At 39.2% G+C, this 22,054-nt stretch overlaps 1 protein-coding gene across 2 annotated transcripts in view; it reads left to right on the plus strand.

Moving 5' to 3' along the window:
- The window catches only part of BICC1 (BicC family RNA binding protein 1), a 365,663-nt gene that overhangs the window by 328,979 nt on the left and 14,630 nt on the right, over positions 1–22,054 (plus strand). For both annotated transcript variants that reach the window (XM_066349083.1, XM_066349084.1), the window contains exons 10-18: positions 1,610–1,796; positions 3,996–4,157; positions 5,000–5,196; positions 5,327–5,459; positions 6,071–6,227; positions 9,894–10,059; positions 13,177–13,216; positions 13,582–13,736; positions 20,595–20,751. In XM_066349083.1, coding sequence (XP_066205180.1) covers positions 1,610–1,796; positions 3,996–4,157; positions 5,000–5,196; positions 5,327–5,459; positions 6,071–6,227; positions 9,894–10,059; positions 13,177–13,216; positions 13,582–13,736; positions 20,595–20,751 — 1,354 coding nt within the window. The remainder of the gene's footprint in view (positions 1–1,609; positions 1,797–3,995; positions 4,158–4,999; positions 5,197–5,326; positions 5,460–6,070; positions 6,228–9,893; positions 10,060–13,176; positions 13,217–13,581; positions 13,737–20,594; positions 20,752–22,054) is intronic.

Raw genomic sequence — 22,054 nt, forward strand, 5'->3', positions numbered from 1 at the left:
TAGTGCAGCCTTCTTGAAACCTTATACCCAGCACAGCCATCTTGAAACCTTTCTCTTAAGATGTTGCAAAATTTTAGTAATTATATATATCATAAAAATTTAGTACGATAACTGATGATACTAAGTTTTAATGAAGAGACTGGAGTTCCTATATAAATATTGTGTCAGTTGGCACAACCATTTTGAAGAGCAGTTTGAGACCATGTGATCACACTAAAAATACTGATGCCCTACCTCCTGCAATTCTACTTCCAGTTATACATTCTGAAGAAAACTTTGTACCAAAAGTTGAAGGATAAGAATGGCATTGAATTAAAAAAAATAAAGTTGCATAATAACATGTACTCAATAGTAATATTTATGTATATTTCTATTATAGTGGGTAAAACATCAAACAGTCATGCCCTGTATTTTTAAATTTCTAAAGTATAAGTCTTTCTTATCATATATGCATAATGGTGTATCTAATGAGATACAATTTTGTATGTATGTAAATAATGTGGTATTCAGTGTTCAGCTTAAGACAAACAAGCACGCCATCTTCAAAAGAAAACTTTAAATGAAAAGATAGCATTGATTCTAAGTGAACTTTATATAATGAGTTTAAAGTTAGAGACTAGGATATTAATTTTATGTATTACAAAGCTTCATGCATGCTGGAGTAATTTGAGTTGACCAGAGTCATTGTTGGTACCGGACTAAAAGATAAAGGTTTAATAGACTTCTGAGGACTTGTGCATATAAAATGGACAGACCCAAGAAGAACTCCTGGAGCTCAGGAAGAATGAAGAGAAGTCAGGGGAAAACGGATTGTAAGCGAGAACTCTGAAGCCTTGCAGCGTTGTGGGGCCGTGTAATTATGCCGCGCTGGCCCCATGCTCCCTACTACTCCCATTGCTTGCTCGGCCACAGTTTTTTATTATTATTATTATTCATTGGAAACTTATTACCTTGGGTTCACATTTCAAATTTTCTAGATGAATTCATTGAGAAAACAAGATTTATTGTTTAGGAATTTATTTTACTAGAAGCTTTGCCATAGATATGTCATCAGAGAGGAATAGTGGTACCTCAAGGTCTATTAGTTAACTCGTAGACCGTAAATGTCAAGCATAGTGATTATAATTATGCAGTATATATACTGTATGGAGACAAGTTTGACTTGTTTCGTAAAAATGAGCTACAGGGAGGAAAGCTTTAATGTAAAGACAAGAAGAGGATGTAAATGAGAAGGGGCTCTTGAGCTGGACCTGCGTTCCAGTCCTCTGGCTGCCCTCCACTGCTGCTCTGTGATGGTGGCTGAGTCCCTTATCCTCGCCTAGACTAGTGATTTCCACCCCATCATCAGGTTTTGGTAGGGATTGGAATATGGGTGCAGCTTCCATCACGGTGCTTAGAACAGAGCACACACCCAATACATGGTAACTAACATTTTATGGTCTGACCAGGAGTAGTAAGTGGTTAGAGTTTGCAGTTGATTTTAAAGCAGCATTCATAAATTCCCTGAGTGGAATTCTTATTGCCATATTCATTTCTCACTCACCTCTCCAATTCATTGTAGATTACTTGCATGTCATTTTTTTTTCTTTCCCATTATATGTTTTCATAGTCTGTGATTGTGAAAAGTGTTGAGCGAAATGCCTTAAATATGTATGAAGCAAGGAAATGTCTCCTCGGACTTGAAAGCAGTGGGGTTACCATAGCAACCAGTCCGTCCCCAGCATCATGCCCTGCCGGCCTGGCTTGTCCCAGCCTGGATATCTTAGCCTCAGCAGGCCTCGGACTCACTGGACTAGGTATAAAATTTATTGTTAAAGCACTTCTTAGTCACTGGGGGATTGCTTATCCAGTTCCCTTTCTTCCTGCCATTTGGGAATCCATTTTAAAGGCTCTGTGTTTTCCTCTTCAGGCCCTAAGGTCAGGTAAAAAGCAACAAAAGTCTAATCAATCCATTTTGGGTTTTTTTGTAAGACTCTGGGGGTTTGTTTACCAGACTCGTCTGATTTTGGCGTAAATAATCGTCTGGCTCTTTTTTTCCAGCCGTGTTTGTTCTTCTAAATTAAGAATGCCACTGAGAGTGAAGTCAGCAGGCTGACTGTAATTTATGTGTTTGTTCTCTCTTGCATTTGCAATATTGTCATCGGTCCCTAGAGATAAAGATTGTCCAGTTTGCATTTCCAAAAGTAATTGCAAATCTGTACACGGGATGTGCAGTTGGGGAGGTGGAAGTATGCAGAACCCCCGCTCCCGTTAGCTTACCTCACTCCTCAGACACAAAGAGAATCTAGACCATGGCCATCAGAGGGGAACAAATGGACCTGTATAGATATCTACGGCAAAGAATAGGAAGACGAAAGAACACCATCATCAGTGCTTTCATGTTTTTGTTTTTGCTTTTTTAAATGAGAGGAGGGGAGATTGTGAGACAGACTCCCACATGTGCCCTGATTGGAATTCACCTGGCAATCCCATCTGAGGCCAATACTTGATGATCAACTGAGCTATTTTTAGTGTCTGAGGCTGACGTGCTCAGACCACACTATTCATAATAGTGAGCTATCCTCAGGGGCCATGCTGAAATCATTTGAACCATTGGCTGCCAGAGGGAGAGAAGGGGGAAATTGAGGGGGAGAGAAGCATATGGTCACTTCTCCTGTGTGCCCTGACCTGGAATCAAACCCAGGACGTCCATACACCAGGCCAATTCTCTATCCACTGAGCCACGGGCCAGGGCCTCAGTGCTTTCGTTTTTTAAGATATTATAGTGAGCCACTTAATAATTGTGGTGATATTTATTGCCTCATTTATGGATTCCCATATTACAGGCTCATGTTAGTTGCTATAGTAAATGATGCTAGGTTCATTACTTTCTTGTACATTTTCTCAGTAGCTTTTATATAGAAAGTTAATGCAATAACTCTAGCAAATCTTCTGCTCCATTCAGTGTTGGTTTGAGACAGAAAATATGCTCTCAGCAGTCTTGAATTTTTTCTAATAGCTATTACTTTAAAAAAATTGTTATAATATGCTTAAATAATATGATTAATACACCACATATCCTTGCTTAGACACCATAACTTAGAGGCAGATTTTTTTTCTCCTTGGCTCACAATCTCCCAAAGTTACCCCTTCCACTTGGAGGTTTGAACAGCCACAGTAACACAGCACTGCATCTGGAAATGCCAGTCACATAGCAGGAACTCAGTTCTTGCTGCAGTAGAGAGGAAAAAAGAGTGAGCAGAGATTTATTGTTACACAATTTTTAAAATTTTTGATGGCTATACCTATTCTATAATACCTAATACTTTAAGTATTCCTGGAAACTTGTATAAAGATCCCCATTTTATTTTAGAACATATTTTAAATGCCAGAAGGAAAATGTTATTACCTAAATCAAGCATTATATCCTTAAAACAATGAGGGGGTTAAAAATAACTTTTTTCTCCCGAGAAAAGTTTGCACTGAGATGGAACACAGAGAACTTACGTATGTGTTTTGACAGAGTATGAAAACTTGCAGGTAGCTAGGCCCATCTGCAGTGGGCCAAACAGAGCCATTCTACTACAGGAAAACATTCCCTTAGTCATTGCTAATTGTAAATGGATTGAAACGTTTGCAAGCATCTGACGACTGAGCTATGCTGGGAAATAGAAATGGGTTTCCACTTGAGCAGAGCTTTGTTCATCTTGGCTGGTGAAATGAAAGCAAAGCAGCTGGCGGTGCTCATGACCGTGACTGCTTTGCTGGGGTAGGCACACACCTGTTTTCTATTTTCCAATTAGCATCTGTTTGTGCATAAGCTGGGTCCTGTGTTGAAATTGTGTCATGCAATATATTTCATGTGAATATTTGAAAGAAGGTAATCTATCACTCACACATTATATTTAGAAAATATCAGAGCATATCAGCATGCATTCCAAAGGGCAATATTGGTGCCATCTGTTATTTTAAATTTTTGAATTGTTGCATATTGACTTTACATTAATTTATTACAGGTCTTTTGGGCCCTACCACCTTATCTCTAAATACTTCGACGACCCCGAACTCACTCTTGAATGCTCTTAATAGCTCAGTCAGTCCTTTGCAAAGTCCCAGTTCTGGCACCCCTAGCCCCACGTTATGGGCACCCCCACTTGCTAATACTTCGAGTGCCACAGGTCAGTATCGTTTAAGTACAATCAAAGGCATGTCTTTGTAGGTATTAATTAGTTTTTCAATAAAATTTACTGCCTGACCTGTGGTGGCGCAGTGGATAAAGCGGCGACCTGGAAATGCTGAGGTCGCCGGTTCGAAACCCTGGGCTTGCCTGGTCAAGGCACATATGGGAGTTGATGCTTCCAGCTCCTCCCCCTTCTCTCTCTCTGTCTCTCCTCTCTCTCTCTCTCTGTCTCTCTCCTCTCTAAAATGAATAAATAAATAAAATAGAAGAAAAAAAAAGAAAAAAAATATTAAGAAAAAAAAAAAAAAAATAAAAAAAAAAAAAAATAAAATTTACTAGCGGTTCCGTGTCCTTAGGGTAAAATCATGGTTCAAAGCATACTGCAGCCTAACAAAAATTTTCTACAGTGTAAACTAGTTAAAATGGTGTACAACAAAGCAGTGAGTTTTCCATAAAAGTAAAATGTAATCTTCAAGCATTTGGAAAGAAGAGCATGATGTGCAGGAAGCAGTGGCAAAGTCACATGAAGGTCACTGATCGGATTGTTAGGAAATGCAGGTTCTAGTTGGAGAGGTGAATATTGCTTGGAAGTTATATGCACATGCTAAGTCTAGCTTCTTGAGAAGCTTGGATTCCATATTCTTTTTTTAAGTGTTATTCCATTTAACATTCTTTTGTGTAGTAACATTAAAGCTATTTGCAGAGAGGTAGCAAAATTGAATTCTCTTCTGAATTTGCAGCAACAGAATGATGGTTTTGTTGTTACTGAAAATAATATAATGCTTGTTGATTCTGAGTTTATTCCTGTCTAATACCTGTTTTCATGAAATGTTGTTCTAGGTTTTTCTGCTGTACCACACCTTATGATTCCACCTACTGCCCAAGCCACGTTAACCAATATTTTGTTGTCGGGAGTGCCTGCCTATGGGCACACAGCTCCATCTCCCCCTCCTGGTTTGACTCCTGTTGATGTCCATATCAACAGTATGCAGACAGAAGGCAAAAAAATCTCTGCTTCTTTAAATGGACATGCACAGGTAATGTCCTTCAGATAGAATGAAGTGGTCTGTGATGTTTGTAAGAGAGAAGCCACTGTTAAAGCTTTCAGATGAAATGAATTTTAGATTTGTGATCATACCTGCCTGTTATTTTCTATTATTATTTCAGTCTCCAAATATAAAATATGGTGTAATATCCACTTCCTCACTTGGAGAAAAAGTGCTGAATGCGAATCATGGTGATCCATCCAGGCAGACGAGTGGATCTGAGCAGGCATCGCCCAAATCAAACCCTATAGAAGGTATCCTTGCTTCTGCATGTCAGCCTGCTCTGTTGCTTGGATAAAGGGGGCTGTAGAAAGGCCATGCAGTGACTTTGAACTGGCTTTGCTAACCAGTTATGAGTCATCTCTGCCTCAAGACAGGACAACATCTTGAATGAGATTCCAAAGAACATGGTGAAAGATAAATTGAAAAGCAGATAGACTTTTCACAGAAAGAATCACTTCGTTAGTCATTGTCACCATGGTAAAGTTAATTCTGTAAATAAAATTTAAAAATTAAAAAAATCACTTTTCTATTACATTGGAACTTCCCAAATTAAAGTGAATGTAATTGTGTAGCAGGAGAGCATCAGCTTACTCTGTATGGGGGAGGGTGTGTGTGTATGTATATAATTATTTTCTAAGTAGAGTGTATCTTACTTTTAACCCTTTCATCCCTAACAATCTTTAAAGAATATAAGGGTCTTCTCATGTTGAGTTTTTGATGTACATGACCTTGTTAAGGTGTTTGTCTCTGCAGTTGAGAGTTGTTATGTCTACATCTCGTTGGAGTTGCGTTCTGGTTTGTTTTCACTGCAGGTGATTGTAAACTGACATTTTGGAGTTTCACCTTTTTCTCTTTCCTGCAGGTTGTAATGATGCTTTTGTTGAAGTAGGCATGCCTCGAAGTCCTTCCCATTCCGGGAATGCTAGTGACTTGAAACAGATGATGGGTCCCTCCAAAGTTTCCTGTGCCAAGAGACAGACAGTAGAACTGTTGCAAGGCACAAAAAACTCCCACTTACAGTAGGTATTTTCATCTTTAAAAGCCCTTGATGCTTTGAAATAAATTGTATATCAGGCTGGATTTGTATTAAGTTAGTGGAACAAAACTGGATTTGTTCAGGCAATGAATGCTCTTTGGCTTCAGTGAGTTTGATCTTATCTATGAGATTTTTCATTTCTCCTTATAATTACCTTTAAATTTTTTCTATATTGAAGATTGGTGTATAACATTACATAATTTTCAAGTATGCAGCATTATAATTTGACATCTGTGCCTACTACATTGTGCTTACAAGCAAAAGTCCAGTTTTCCTCTGTCACCATACAGTGCCCTTGACCCATTCTTCCCCTTCCCCACTCAGCTTTCCCTCTGGTAATCATAGACCTGGTGTCTGTCTTTATGAATACATTTTTATTTTTGTATATAATTTGTTTTGTTTTTGTATTCCACATATGAGTGAAATGATATGGTATTTGTCTTTTTCTATATAACTTATTTCACTTAGCATAATGCCTTTAAGGCCCATCCATGTTGTCTCAGATGGTAGAATTTCACTTTTTATGGCTCAGTAGTATTCCATTTCAATCTTAGTGATGTTCTTATGGGTAAAAATTTTATTAAGGAATAATGTTGGAAAATTTTCACCCTTATTTTTTATCTAGAGTCATTTCCCTCTTTATAAGCTTTGGGTTTATGTCTGGGTCCTCTAAACTATCTGGGTAGCTCTGAAACTTTTAACATTCTCTCTGCTCTTCAATTTTTACTCTGATTGTTGCTGTGAAATCTCCTTATTTGCCTTGGAATTTCTAACTTAACTATAGCTCCCTTGTTCCAAGGTAGTTAACTGTTAACTTTGATAATAAATACTTGACAGTGTCATGATTTCATTTATTTCAAATCATAGTGAATATAAATACATATAGTGTATTAAATATAACTCTCCTGTACCATAGGATAGTGACAGATGTGTTTTCCTTTTTTTTTTTTTTTTCTTGTTTCTTTTTTAAAAAGAGAAACAATGGACTGCTTCTGTATTGATAGGTTTTGCTCCCACCCATCTCCCACTCCCCAGGTTCCTCCACTGTCTTACTAGTTTTCCCATACACTTGACCCTTGAACAACATGGGGGTGAGGGGCACTGGCCCCCTGCACAGTCAGAATTCCACATCTAACTTGGACACCCCCAAAATTTAGCTACAGTAGTCCCTTGGCATCTATGGGGGATTGATTCCATAACTCCTCATGGCTGCCTAAATCCACACATGCTTCATTCCTTCATATTAAATGCATAGAACAATGCATATAGTTGGCCTCCTGCATCTGCAGATTCCCAACCATGGATCAAAAATACTCTTCTTTTTATTATTAATTTTAATGGGGTGACATTGATAAATCAGGATACATATGTTCAGAGAAAACATCTCCAGATTATTTTAACATTTGATTATGTTGCATACCCCTCACCCAAAGTCAAATTGTCTTCTATCTGGTTTTCTTTGTGCCCACCCCACCCCCCTCGTTACCATCACATTCTTGTCCGTGTCTCTGAGTCTCATTTTTATGTCCCATCTATGTATGGAATCATATAGTTCTTAGTTTTTTCTGATTATTTCACTCAGTATAATGTTATCAAGATCCAACCATGTTGTTGTAAATGATTCGATGTCATCATTTCTTATGGCTGAGTATTATTCCATAGTATATATGTACCAAAGCTTTTTAATCCACTTATCCACTGACGACCACTTAACCAAAATTTATAAAGAACTTGTAAAACTCAACACCAGGAAGACAAACAATCCAATCAAAAAATGGGAAAAAGAAATGAATAGACACTTCTCCAAAGAGGACATACAGATGGCCAATAGGCATATGAAAAAATGCTCCACATCACTCATTAGAGAAATGCAAATTAAAACCACAATGAGATATCATCTCACACCAGTCAGAATGGCACTCATCAACAAAACAACACATTATAAGTGCTGGCAAGGATGTGGAGAAATGGGAACCCTCCTGCACTGCTGGTGGGAATGCAGACTGGTGCAGCCACTGTGGAAAACAGTATGGAGATTCCTCAAAAAATTAAAAATAGAATGCCTTTTGATCCAGCTATCCCACTTTTAGGAATATACCCTAAGAACACCCTAGCACTGTTCCAAAAGGAGAAATGCACCCCCATGTTTATGGCAGCATTGTTCACAGTAGCGAAGATCTGGAAAATACTTTTTTTGATATGTAGTTGGTTGCATCTATGGATGTGAAGCCCATGAATATTGCAGGCTGCCTATTTATTGGGAAAAAAAATCTGCATCTAAGTGAACCTATTTTGTTGAAGGGTTAAATGTATGTCCTTACAGAGTAGAATGTTTATAGACAAATAGAGCATATACATTCCTATTTCCTCTTTTTCGTATCAAAATCTGATTTGCTTTTATAGTTACTACAGTTCCCATTTTGTCAAAATCTGCTTTATCTATGTTACATGGTATAAGATTAATATTGTATGCTATATATATACTAGTAAAGGTTAGAAATATGGTTTTGCTTTTTCTGTATATTGAAGCATTTGAAGTATATACCTATTCCTTTCATCAAGTGTGATACGAACTCACATCATTTCTCACCTGAATTAGGCTGCACCCTCCAGAATGGTCTCCCTGCCTCCAGTCTCTCATCAGCTCAGTCATCCTTTATCATGTTTCAGTAGCTATTTTTAAAACACGAGTCTGACCTTAGCACACCCTGGCTGTAAAACCACCACTCATGTGTTTCCTTTGCTTATGCTCTTCCCTCCCAGTTGCTCTACTCCTGGCCTCTTGCACTGGTGAACCTGCAGCAGCTAGATGCCCTTTAAATTCTACTTTAAATGTCATCTGTGAAACCTCTGTGAACTTTTGTCAAGCAAACAAGTTCATTGCTCCTCCTTATGTTTCCAATAGCCCTTTCTAAATTCCTCAGTTTTTCCCTGGCACAACTTAGTGAATGATGAAAGAAGGAATGAATGAATGAATCAGCTCTTGGACTAATACTGTTTCTTATTTCTCTTATACTTGAGCTTAACATGCAGTTGAATTTGAACTTGAGGTGCATTATCACTTCTTGTAATTCAGATAGTTGTTCCCCATTCTAAGCACTTTCATGTTCTTCTCATACACCCTGAACAGGTGTTGGAGAATATTTCTTATTTACTTTCCACCTTTATCATAGCAGATTTGTTAGTAATACCATATACATTTCACACACATGAATTGGATCATCTGCATGCTTTCAGATCAACTCGTACTTAGACGGTGTGTATATGGGTTATTGATATTCCTTGATGTATACAGAGAAATCTTGTCTTTATGTCTATTCCATATATACCTTTACAATATACCATATAAAATAGATATATGTGATGAAATAGTTTCAGCTCTGGCTCTTAGAGTCAGAATTGCCTGGGTTCAAGTTTCAGCTCTACCCTTTACTGAGGTGTGTGTGGCCTTGGACAAGGTACTTTTCTCCTCTGTAAATATGGGTAATAATACTACCTACCTTATAGTGGTGTTGTGAGGATTACATGAGACAATACGTATAAATGGTTGACCATGGTTAACATACAGAGTAAATGTGGCGTATAGGAAACATGCAGTATTATATTGTATATAATAGTGAAGTGTTCAATTCCTAACTCGGTTTTACAGCAGCACGGACAGGTTGCTCTCAGATCCTGAACTGAGCGCTACAGAAAGCCCTCTGGCTGACAAGAAGGCTCCAGGGAGTGAGCGCGCTGCTGAGAGAGCAGCAGCTGCCCAGCAGAACTCTGAAAGGGCCCGCCTGGCCTCACGGCCATCCTATATCAACATGCAGGTAATGATTAAAAAAATGGGGATGCCTTCCAAATGCAGGGTGCTTGGGTTAAAGAATGGCAAATTTAGGGAGTGTTTAGCAGTAGAGCAGAAATTAGGTTTTCTGTCTTCATTCTAGTCAAAATTAAGTGTAAGTATATATGCAGTAGTTAGACATTGGTTTTGCTGTAAACTTTAAAAATGAAATGCAGGTCTTGGCTTAAGTGATCAGTTCTTTAAAATATATAATATGAGAAACGACATAAATGGCCTGTATCACTGTGTGTTATGTAAATAACATTATTCCTCTGTTCTATAAAATTTTAGATAAATGTCAGAACTGTTATTTCTAAGTAGTACTGTCTCATGACATAGGCTTGGATAAATAGACTTAATATCCTTCTATCTGTAAAATAGAGATAATAAATTTTAGTGTCATTTAGACAGTTATAAAAATAGTTAATATGAAGCTGTAGTGTTTTTGAAAGTAGATGCAAACTATTATTTATGATTATATTGGTTCACAGATTTTTATGATTATTTTAAACGCTTTCCTCAGCAGGATTGTTTTTCCTATATCTGTTTGCAAAGAATTAGACTAATTACTTAAAGTAGGCTATTGACCATAAAATTCAGAAATCTGATTTTCATATAGATCACAACATGAAAGATAAGGATTTTGTGCTTTGTGTTTCTAGAGAATCCTATAAACCTTTTCAGTATCAGAATTACTGGGTAGACTTAAACTACTTCATGGGAAGAAATTGATTTTCCCCATCCCCCCACTGCCAAATAAAAGGAAAAAACTTTTCACAAAACCCTAGAAAAAAGGTGTCACAGATATGTCAAGGAAATTAATTCATGGAACTAAATTAGACTTCTGTAATTCCAGCAAACACTCCAGTTTAATCCTGCTCATCTGTTCTTTTAATCCTTTGCATATGAGCATTTCCATGAGTTTTTAGATGAATGTTTTACAATAGCCATGGCCTTTATAAAGTGTCAAAGTTAAAAAATAAAAAGATATTTGTTACATTTTCTCTGGTGGATTTATTTTCAGTTAATATAAATTAAAATTTTCTCATCTAAGAAGTATCAAATCCACTTTATGCTCCATTTATGGTTTTTGTTCATTTTGTGGTTATTTTTTCCATCAGTTTTATAACTAGAATGAACCATTTTCATGTTTCTCTCATTTATTTATTTATTTATTTTATTATTATTTTTTTTCATTTTTCCGAAGCTGGAAACGGGGAGGCAGTCCAACAGACTCCCGCATACGCCTGACCGGGATCCACCCGGCATGCCCACCAGGGGGCAATGTTCTGCCCATCTGGGGCGTCGCTCTGTTGCATCCAGAGCCATTCTAATGCCTGAGGCAGAGGCCACAGAGCCATCCCCAGCACCTGGGCCATCTTTGCTCCAATGGAGCTTTGGCTGCGGGAGGGGAAGAGAGAGACAGAGAGGAAGGAGAGGGGGAGGGGTGGAGAAGCAGATGGGTGCTTCTCCTATGTGCCCTGGCCGGGAATCGAACCCGGGACTTCTGCACGCCAGGCCGACGCTCTACCGCTGAGCCAACGGGCCAGGGCGTTTCTCTCCTTTAGAATGAATAAGAAGTATTCTTGGTGATAGAGTTCAACTTAAATAGATGTGTTTATGCCATTAGTAAAGAGTTGACTTTTAAAGTCACTAAGAAATCAGTGATTATTAATAGTCACCAAGCACTGAAAGATAGAAAGATCGAAGACTTCCCTGCTTTGTTCAGCTAATAATCATCTCTTGCTTCCTGACTCTTCTTGGAGTGCTGTATCCCTAGCTCTTTTTGCACTTATCTAACTTCCTAATTTATTTCGTTTTTTTTTTTTTTTCTTTTACCCATCCCTGCTAATACTCTGATGCTTTGCATCTATAGAGTATTTTTGATTAATTGTGTGTTCTTCCACAAAGTACACCTCCGGCTCTTTAAACAGAGGCACTCAACAAATATTTATTGAACAAGTGAATTTACTGTCTCCCCACACCTTGCCCTTAGACATTAACCATTTAAGATGATTTTAATTTCCTATGCCATTTTAGACTTAAGATTTCAAAATCATCATCAAATTGTGTTCTCTAAAAATCTGGCTCTCTTGATTTATTGCCATGTTCTTGGAGTTAAAATCACATATCCTGGTTTGTCTGGGTCAGCCATTAACTTGCATTGTCCTGTCCTAATTACTACTCACGGCATGCGCACTCTCAGAATTACACTGTTCAGACGGTAAATTACTTTGGCATGTACCCTACATATGGTGATGTTAGTCTTCCTGGGAAAAGGGTCAAAAGAGCTCTTACCAGTTAATTCTCTTCCTGGTAGGCCTTTAAGATATTGTTAAATCAAGTCTTAGCTGGTCTCTAAACTGGGGAGTTGAGAACACTGGGTTAGCATTTGAGATGTAGCTCTATCTAGATTACTTTCTTCAGAACGACCTACCCTGGTTTCTGTGTAGACCTGACTGTGTTATATGTCATTTAATCGATGGGAATAGAAAGTATGGATAGCGCCATCCTACCCCTGTGCAATAAAAGATAACTTGGTTTAATTTTATTGTAGTTCTTAATGTTAATGCAGCTTAAAGCTAGACATTTGTCATTAATTTTATTTCAGAAGCCAAGACTATTCCAGTTAGGCTGAATAACTTAAGTTGTCTGGACATTACCCTCTTTGGCCATTTTTTGAAGAATGGATTTTGAGAAACAAATGAGGCCAGTAGATAAATAACCTGAAATGCATTTTTGTAATGCATTCTTTTGGAATTTAGCATAATTATTAAGTTATTCACTATACTTTAGCCATATACTTGTCCTGGTGTTTTAAATATTCATAGTAAAAAGAAGTTTATTTTCTTTTGAAGGAAAATTTCTAACTCTTGTCACTGTCATGACTTCAAGTAAGAAGTAGTCATCTATTATTCTAATTAATTAGTTTTGACAACATGTTTAAATTTATCAGATGCACTGAATTAATGGCGCATTTTGGTGCAAAGTTTAGCAGACAGATTCACAGGCTGTAGGCAAAATCTTTGTTTTCTAATCATGGAGTATTGGCATGACATTTGATAAACTGGCAATAAAAATATTTTCTCTGTGTTATTTTCAGGCATTTGACTATGAACAAAAGAAGCTATTAGCAACCAAAGGTATGTGATAAAGTTAATGATCTATACTTGGATTTTTTTTCATAGACTCTTAAAAGGTTTTGCAGTATTTACATTGAATTGTAAGATTTGACCTTCATAAAAAAAATACAGTATGCTCAAAGTTGTACAAATTTTGTTGCCATTGAATATATTTTATTGAATAGATTATCATTATCTCAATTATGAAAAAAAAATGTAGCTTTTTAAAATTTACATTACTTTGTATAAAATGTTCTATGAAGATTTGTGTTAAATAATAATTCAGTTATGATTTCTTTATATTTCTCAAAGAAACAGCATTCATCAGTATTTTATCAAATATACTAAACATATCAAGCATTTGTTTTATATTCTGTTTTCCAAAGCTATGTTAAAGAAACCAGTGGTGACAGAGGTCAGAACACCTACAAATACCTGGAGTGGCCTCGGGTTTTCTAAATCCATGCCAGCTGAAACTATCAAAGAGCTGAGGAGGGCCAACCATGTGTCCTATAAGCCCACGATGACAACCACCTTTGAGGTTTGTAGAGTCATCCCTACCCATTCTTCCTGTCTGTTCTCTCCACAAAAGAGCACAGTCACCTCTCCCTACCTGTCCTTCATTTATGGAATGAAAAGTCATTAATAGGGGGTTAATTTCTACTTTTATATTGCTATAAAAACACAGTCTAACTTATTCTGCTCTTTTTTGTATCTTCTCTCACAGTTGTTGATCAGCTGTTACGGAGATGTCAATTTAGATAAGTGGGTTTTTCTCGGGGAGAGTGTCTGCCGTAGATGCTAGAGCAGCGGTTGGGAACCTATGGCTCACTAGCCAGATGTGGCTCTTTTGATGGCTGCATCTGGCTCACAGACAAATCTTTAATAAAAAAAAATAATAATGTTAAAAATATAAAACATTCTCATGTATTACAATCCATTCATTTCCTACCACTCATGTTCATGGTTGTGGTGGCTGGAGCCAGTCACAACTGTTCTCCGGGACAACACCAAATTTTTATTGGATAATGCGTAACGTACATGGGTCGTTGTATGGCTCTCACAGAATTACATTTTAAAATATGTGGCATTCATGGCTCTCTCAGCCAAAACGGTTCCCGAACCCTGTGCTAGAGCAAGGCTGAGATTAAGTGAAGGACAGATATAATAATATTCCATAAAATGTATGAAAGATCTTTTTATCCAAAAGTATCACTAGCAAGCTCACCATAGGGGGGAAAAGGCCGATATTCAATAAAAACAAGTGTTCAGATAGGAGTTTAATATTCAGTATGTTCAGATGTGCCAGGAACACACCAGGAAGAATCACAAACAAGGACTCCAAAATTTTATGTTTCTCAGATGTTAGCTGCACTGCTCTGAGTGAGCCTGCGAAGCTGGCATTGCCCCATGTGGAGAAGAGATCCAGAGTTCCCCACTTCCCAACCAGGCTGCACACGACGCACTCAGCAAGCAAGGCCTTTGCAGTCTGAGAGTATCAGATTTTCGCTATAAGCCTTTTGCAAATGGGGGGCATAGTAAGACAGAGCACAACGCAGGGTACTGTGCAGACCCAGACATGGGTGAAAGCGATTGACCCAGGAATCATAATGTTCAACCAGAACACTCGATACTAAAAAACAAATATTGATGAAGGGTTTCATTCATAATTGTTAGTCTAATAACTAGCATTTGTAGATTGGCCTTCTTTTCTCAACCTATTTTCTTTGTAAGAAATTAGACTGTTGATGAAGGGTGAAAGCAAATGTGCAGTGTTTTTTTTGTTTCTTTGTTTCTTTGAGTCAGTGAAAAGGAAAATACTACTGAAATACTAAAAAGAATACTGTAGTCTCCTGTGAATTTCATTGTCAGACCTACAGTAGCAACCTAGCAGGCTGTACTGATAGACTGAAGTTACTGTCAGCAACTAGAATGTAGGGGCAGTTATGAAAAAATTTGAGAATCTGGGAGGTCCGCTCCTCTTTCTGTCATTTCTCGGAGAGAAATGAAACATCTTTTTTTTTTTTGGCGAAGACCTTAAAACCGCTGTGCTAATTCTTTTAACTGGCACACCTGTAGTCTCGTCCATTTCACTCCCTTTTGCTTTTCGTTGAGTGGAGTGTTAGGTGGTTGGATATGTTTATGTACCTTCAGAGATGAACTATTTCATTGTATAAATGCTAATTGAGTTCTGTTCTCAATGACCAACAGTATGACAGTTTGAAATAACGATCATTCTAATAGTCTAGTGGTCAAGTTCAGGGGCTGTGGGGTGTGACAGCCACCGCTGATGGATGTGTAGCTTTGATGAGTGACTTGACTCCTCCGAGCCTATCTTTTCATTCGAGCTGTTTTGAGGGTGACATGGGAGAAGGTATTTACTATACAGTATGCTGTACAGTAAGTTCTGAGTAATATTTAACAGTTCCTGTTATTTCCACTGGAGAACTTTACCCTGAGGAAAACCAAGAGCCCAATGAAAGATGAGATTATGTCTATAAATGCTTATTGCTGGGACTATTTCTGCACATGCTAACAAGATTTGCTTTTTATAGCCAAAAGAATACTTCAGAGTATTACATGAACACGTAATGTACTAGTGATAATTATCTTAAATCCCATTCAGTTATATTTTTATGGTTTATGGAACATTTTCATCCACAAGCTTACTGGATCCCTACGAACTCCCAGGGAGGAAAGGGGGCCCAGCACAGTTAAGTGTGTTACTTGAGGTCGTGGCAGTAGGTGCCAAAGAAGCACTTGATTTCATTTTACAAGCTATCCTTACACTCCTCTTGCTAATGGCCTAACCCAAGAGGGTCCGTAGTGAAGGTGATGTGTAAGTGATCTCGAACTAGGCTGCCGTACCTTAATAGACATAAGACTCACTTGGAGAACATGAGACAAATGCAGATTCTTCTTGGATCTCATTCATCGGGTACGTAGTGGTAACCAGGAATCTACATTTTCAGCAAAAGCCTGTATGATTCTAATGCAGCACCCTTCCCTACCCTGTTCTACGGGGACGGCACACTGAGGGGGGTGATGCAGAAATGATGTGTGTCAGAGCCTGACTTCTGCTCTGGCACTTGCCCTAGGATGGGTAGACTACTTTCTGTGTGCAGGGTCTTGACTCAGTGGCTGAACCCCCTCCTGTGGCTTTTCTTGTTTGTCCATCTTGGGCCAGCCTGTCCTACCTTCCCAGCTGATGTCTAGTGGCCCATTCACCCTGAAAGGTGAGGGGACGATGTGACTAGCTAGATGCACCGTGTAACCTGCATTTTTTATGGCCCCTTTAAATACTATTGATGAGAAGAAAAAAATCAAGCTTTCTTTGGGAATGGTGTTCAAAGTCTCCCTGGTGTGTAGGACTTGCGTCACAAAAAACATTGAAATGGGGTGAAGGCCCCCCCCCTATATAGCACCAGCTGATACTCTGCAGCAGTTGTTAATCTGCAGGTGCATGCCTTCCCTTTATTCTGCTATAGCTCAGAGCGATCAAAAATTGGGCAGCAAGTCAGGATTGCTTGTTTGGGTTAGTGCATGGGGACAGGGTGGGGTGGAGAAGGACCTGGGGAAAAGAAGAGAGATCCTAAAATATTTTTATTAAAAGATTGACCGTGTGTCTGCTTATAGCACTGATAGTTTTAAATTAGAGATTGACTAGAAGAAAAACAAAACCAAATGGATAAATAGAATGCTGTGAGGAGAAGCACATTTAACCAATAGGTGCTGACGGGTATGGAAACCCAATGGGAGTTTCCGGCTCTATGAAACTTGCTTGAGGCAAGAAGTTGGTGCCTTGAGCTCCTTACACAGATTAGCGGGAAGCTAGTCTGGAGCTGTTGTTTCCAGTGTTAGGGCAGCTTTGAGAATTTAATGTGTTCTGAAGAGCTAGCTCCTTTAGGTAAGAATAAGGCAGCTTGAGGCTTTTTTGTTTGTTTATTTTTCTTCAAGACTTAAAAATACGATCCTGTCACCTTGATGATATATTGTGATATCAAAGGCCAACCAAAGGTTGCTTTTACTGACAACATATGTCATAGCGACAGAAGTACAAAAGGTTTGGGATTTTCCTTTTTCCCCACTCACTTTCTTTTTTTTTTTCTAAATAAAATTTAACAGGGTGATATTGATGAGAGTACATAGGTTTCAGATAAACATCTCTATAGCATTTGAACTGATGATTGTGTGGTATACCCATCACTTAAAGTTAAACCACTCTGTCACTGTGTACTTGTCTCTTTAAAAGCATAAATAACTGTCACTTTTTCTGGAGCAAATAAAAACCTGTGTTGGTAATCAAAGATGGTTTTTAATTTCCCAGCACTAAGTAATGAGGTTGTCCAGTTATTTTAAGTCGTATAAATCTAAGGGTGCAGGTGAGCTTTAGATTAATTAGTAGATAACAAACTAGTACAGGGGTCGGGAACCTTATTGGCTGAAAGAGCCATGAACGGCACATATTTTAAAATATAATTCCGTGAGAGCCATAAAACGACACGTGTACATTACACATTATCCAATAAAAATCTAGTGTTGTCCCAGAGAACAGCTATGATTGGTTCCAGCCACCCGCAACCATGAACATGAGCGGTAGGAAATGAATGGATTGTAATACATAAGAATGTTTTATATTTTTAACATTTTTTTTTATTAAAGATTTGTCTGCGAGCCAGATGCAGCCATCAAAAGAGCCACATCTGGCTCACGAGCCATAGGTTCCCGCCCTCTGAACTAGTAGATACCACAAGATTATATTTTCTTAATGTTTTTAGAAATCACCATGTTTAGTTAGGTCTGACACAGTATATGAATTAAGTCAGCTTAGATATTAGATGAATTTTTTTTATACTCAGAAGAGTTTAAATGAAGAATTTAAAAAATATGTGTAACATATAATGATCTCATCAATGCTTCTGGTAATTACCAGTTTTGAGCATGTTGTTATTTTTCCCTTCTTACATTAGATTTATTTATCTGGTTGAAGTATAATGTTAAATATGATTTTTATTGAAAAGCTGGCGTTCTTTGTTTGGTCTTAAGAGCTGTCCTTCCCCGAAACCCCTTTCCAGAAGGGAAAGATGTAAGGAAATATATCTGAGATTCTGTAATTCTACAGATACTTATTAAGCAGCTTCTGTGTTCCAGATGTGGTTCTAGACACTAGAGATATAATTCTTGGATCCAGGTTTTTGCTTTTATGAATAGAGCTTTCTTTTTGGTGGGTAGAGAGTGATACAAACAAGGAACGAAGGCATGGTAGATATGAAACAGACACTGCTTTAGATTGGGTAGTGATAGCAGGTCTTAATGAGATGACATTCAAGCTAAGACCTAGATGACAAGAAAGGGCAGCCTTGTGAAGATCTAGGGAAAGAGTATTAGGCCAGGAGAACTGCTGGCAGGATCATCCTGAAGTTAGAACCGGCTGGTAAGTTCGTGGAGCAGAGGTGGACAGGGTGGTAGAGCATTGAAGATAAGGTTAGAGAGAGAAGCAGAGGTTTAGTGATGGAGCATCTCAGTCCATTGTGATGTACCAGAGCAGTGTTACAAGACTTTTTACGGAGCCATGATTTTTTCTTCTGTGTATTTAAAAATCAAGCTAGTTGCTTTATTGAAAGTGGGTTATTGGCATGGGAGGCATGAATTGAATTGGGATGTTCAGTAAGGAGGCTTTTGGTAACAGTTGTAGAAATGGAGAACAGGTAGATTTGGAGTATGTTTAGAGATGACGTTGATAGCACTGCCGATGGATTGGAGGTGGTGAGAGAAGCAGGAATGTGGGGGACTTGAGCAACTGGGTGAATGGTAGAGTCACTACTGAAATGTAGGAAATCAGAGAGGATGTTTGGGTGTGGCTGGTGGGCACAAGGATACAGCAATTCGATTTCAAGCACTGCAACTTAAAATGCTGGTGAGATAGTGGCATGGAGGTGTCAGATTGGCAGCTCCATGCTACTAAATTTGAACAGAAAAGTCAAACATGGAGGTACAATTTTGGAAGTCATGGATGTAGTTAAGCCTTGAAGGAGGTTGGGATTACTTAATAAGAAAGTGTAGGGAGAGAAGAAGAGCAATGCCAGGATGAAGCTCCAGGGTAATACAACATTTGAAGTGTGAAAAGGGAGGAAGATCCTACAAGGCTCCAGTGAGGTCAGCGGAAATCCTGGGCAGTAGGGTGTCATGATGTCTTGATGTCTTTTCTTTTTTTTTTTTTTTTTTTTTTGTATTTTTCTGAAGCTGGAAACGGAGAGAGACAGTCAGACAGACTCCCGCATGCGCCCGACCGGGATCCACCCGGCACGCCCACCAGGGGCAATGTTCTGCCTACCAGGGGGCGATGCTCTGCCCCTCCGGGGCATCGCTCTGTTGTGACCAGAGCCACTCTAGCGCCTGGGGCAGAGGCCAAGGAGCCATCCCCAGTGCCCGGGCCATCTTTGCTCCAATGGAGCCTCACTGCGGGAGGGGAAGAGAGAGACAGAGAGGAAGGAGAGGGGGAGGGGTGGAGAAGCAGATGGGCGCCTCTCCTGTGTGCCCTGGCCGGGAATCGAACCCGGGACTTCTGCACGCCAGGCCGACGCTCTACCACTGAGCCAACCGGCCAGGGCCATGTCATGATGTCTTTTAGCAGGAAGTGTGCAAGGCGAGCGTGGTCAGCAGTGGTGATGCTCCTGTGAGACTGAATTAAGTGAGATTATTGAAGTGAGTAGTAAGGGATTTTCTTGGAATTCCCCAGTGAACATAAAACTTTGAAAATCAGAGAATCTTGATATTAATATATATTTTAGATATAGTGCAATCAATGTAGGGTGTCTGTAATATGGTGATTAAATAAGTAAAGGAATAAATAAATGCAAATTCAGGGCAGACTTTGAGATCTTTCAAATTCTTTTGGTTTGGGGGAATTAGATAAGGTAGATTTTTCCAGGTATTTGTAATTTGTTGAAGAGATCCTATGTAGAGGAGGACAACGCCGGAGATACACCAGAACTCTTCACACTCCGACTTTATTAGCCGGGTAGCTGGATTATTGTCATAGCATTGGGTCTACCTATTCCTCTTCCTCCGTTATCTGTCCTTCTTTTGTGATACAAAGGCAGAGAATCTCTTACAGATTCCGACAGGAGTAAGTCTTTATATTGAGGATTTCAGAACGCTGCTGGGCATCCTCGTGATGAAGGACAAGGACTTCTCCGCATATATTTCCAAGTCCATGGTGGTTAAAGACAAAGGACATAGACAGATGCCTCAGCCTCCTCCCCAGAGTCAGCATTTGTACCTGCAGTGGTTAGCAATTAAAGTAAATGGCAGTGGTCTAATGGGGATTATCTTCCCCTCCAACCCCAGGAAAGCCACCTTATTATACAGTTGCTTATCTGGCTTTGACTGTTCACAGGGCTCATCAATGTCCCTGTCAAGGTCCAACAGTCGTGAGCACTTGGGAAGTGGAAGCGAATCTGAGAACTGGAGAGACCGAAATGGAATAGGACCCGCAAGTCATAGTGAATTTGCAGCTTCTATTGGCAGCCCCAAGCGAAAACAAAACAAATCAGGTGAGCTTTGACTTTTAATCATACTTTTTTTTTTCTTTTCTTTTCTTTCTTTTGTATTTTTCTGAAGCTGGAAATGGGGAGAGACAGTCAGACAGACTGCCACATGCGCCCAACCGGGATCCACCCGGCACGCCCACCAGGGGTGAAGCTCTGCCCACTAGGGGGTGATGCTCTGCCCCTCCGGGGCGTCGCTCTGTCGCGACCAGAGCCACTCTAACGCCTGGGGCAGAGGCCAAGGAGCCATCCCCAGCGCCCGGGCCATCTTTGCTCCAATGGAGCCTTGGCTGCGGGAGGGGAAGAGAGAGACAGAGAGGAAGGAGGGGGGGTGGAGAAGCAAATGGGCGCTTCTCCTGTGTGCCCTGGCCGGGAATCAAACCCGGGTCCCTGCATGCCAGGCCGACGCTCTACCGCTGAGCCAACCGGCCAGGGCCTAATCATACTTTTTGATTCAATCAGCTTGAAATTTATTTGGTTGGGTGAAGTTCAAGCATAAATTCTGGATTCCATACCTTCAGTGTTTGTTTTAACTCACATGCCACCTCCTCTGTAAAACCTTTCCTTATTTTTCCCTGGTGAAGCTAACCAGGTAGTTTTCTGCTTTCACCACATTCTGTGTGTGCTTTTCCTCCAGCACTTGTCATGCTGAAGTGTAACTTCTTATATACATAAGTGCCACTTACTGTAGAATCTGAGCTCCACAGCTAGGGACTGTGTTTATCCATTCAGTAAAAACTTATTAAGTGCTGGGCATTCTGTTAGGCTGTACCTTATTTGTTATGTCTTCCCAAATGTCTAACAGTCTTTGACACCTAATAGATGCTCAGTAAATCCTTGTTGAATGAATGTATGAATGAGTTATGTGCACACACAGACATTCAGAAAACGTCTTTTCTCATCAGGTAAAGACGGAGACATAAAGGTGTTGAGCAGAATGTGATCAAATTAGCATCTCAGGCGATAGAAGAAAGTCTGCTTAGTGGGTAGCTGATTCAGGTGAAAAGCAGCACCTTATATTTTAAATTGATGAGCTGTAGCTGAATTGACAAATACAAACAAGAATTTAAAGTATAAGGGTTCTGGCTTTAAACAAATATGTTAAGACTCAGTGTGAGCCTTAACAAATATGGTCTAAGTCTATAAACAAATATGGTTGAGACTCAGTGTGACAGCACCCAAAATTTGGGCTGTATAAAAAGGTAAACAGACAAGAATTGACACTAGTAATCACAATAAATTTTTTCAGGGTTTTGGACAAATTTGTCATCCTGAAACACATACCTTGGAGTATTTGGAGACTATTTAA

The sequence above is a fragment of the Saccopteryx leptura genome, chromosome 9 (genome assembly GCF_036850995.1).
Source record: "Saccopteryx leptura isolate mSacLep1 chromosome 9, mSacLep1_pri_phased_curated, whole genome shotgun sequence".
Taxonomy (NCBI): Eukaryota; Metazoa; Chordata; class Mammalia; order Chiroptera; family Emballonuridae; genus Saccopteryx; species Saccopteryx leptura.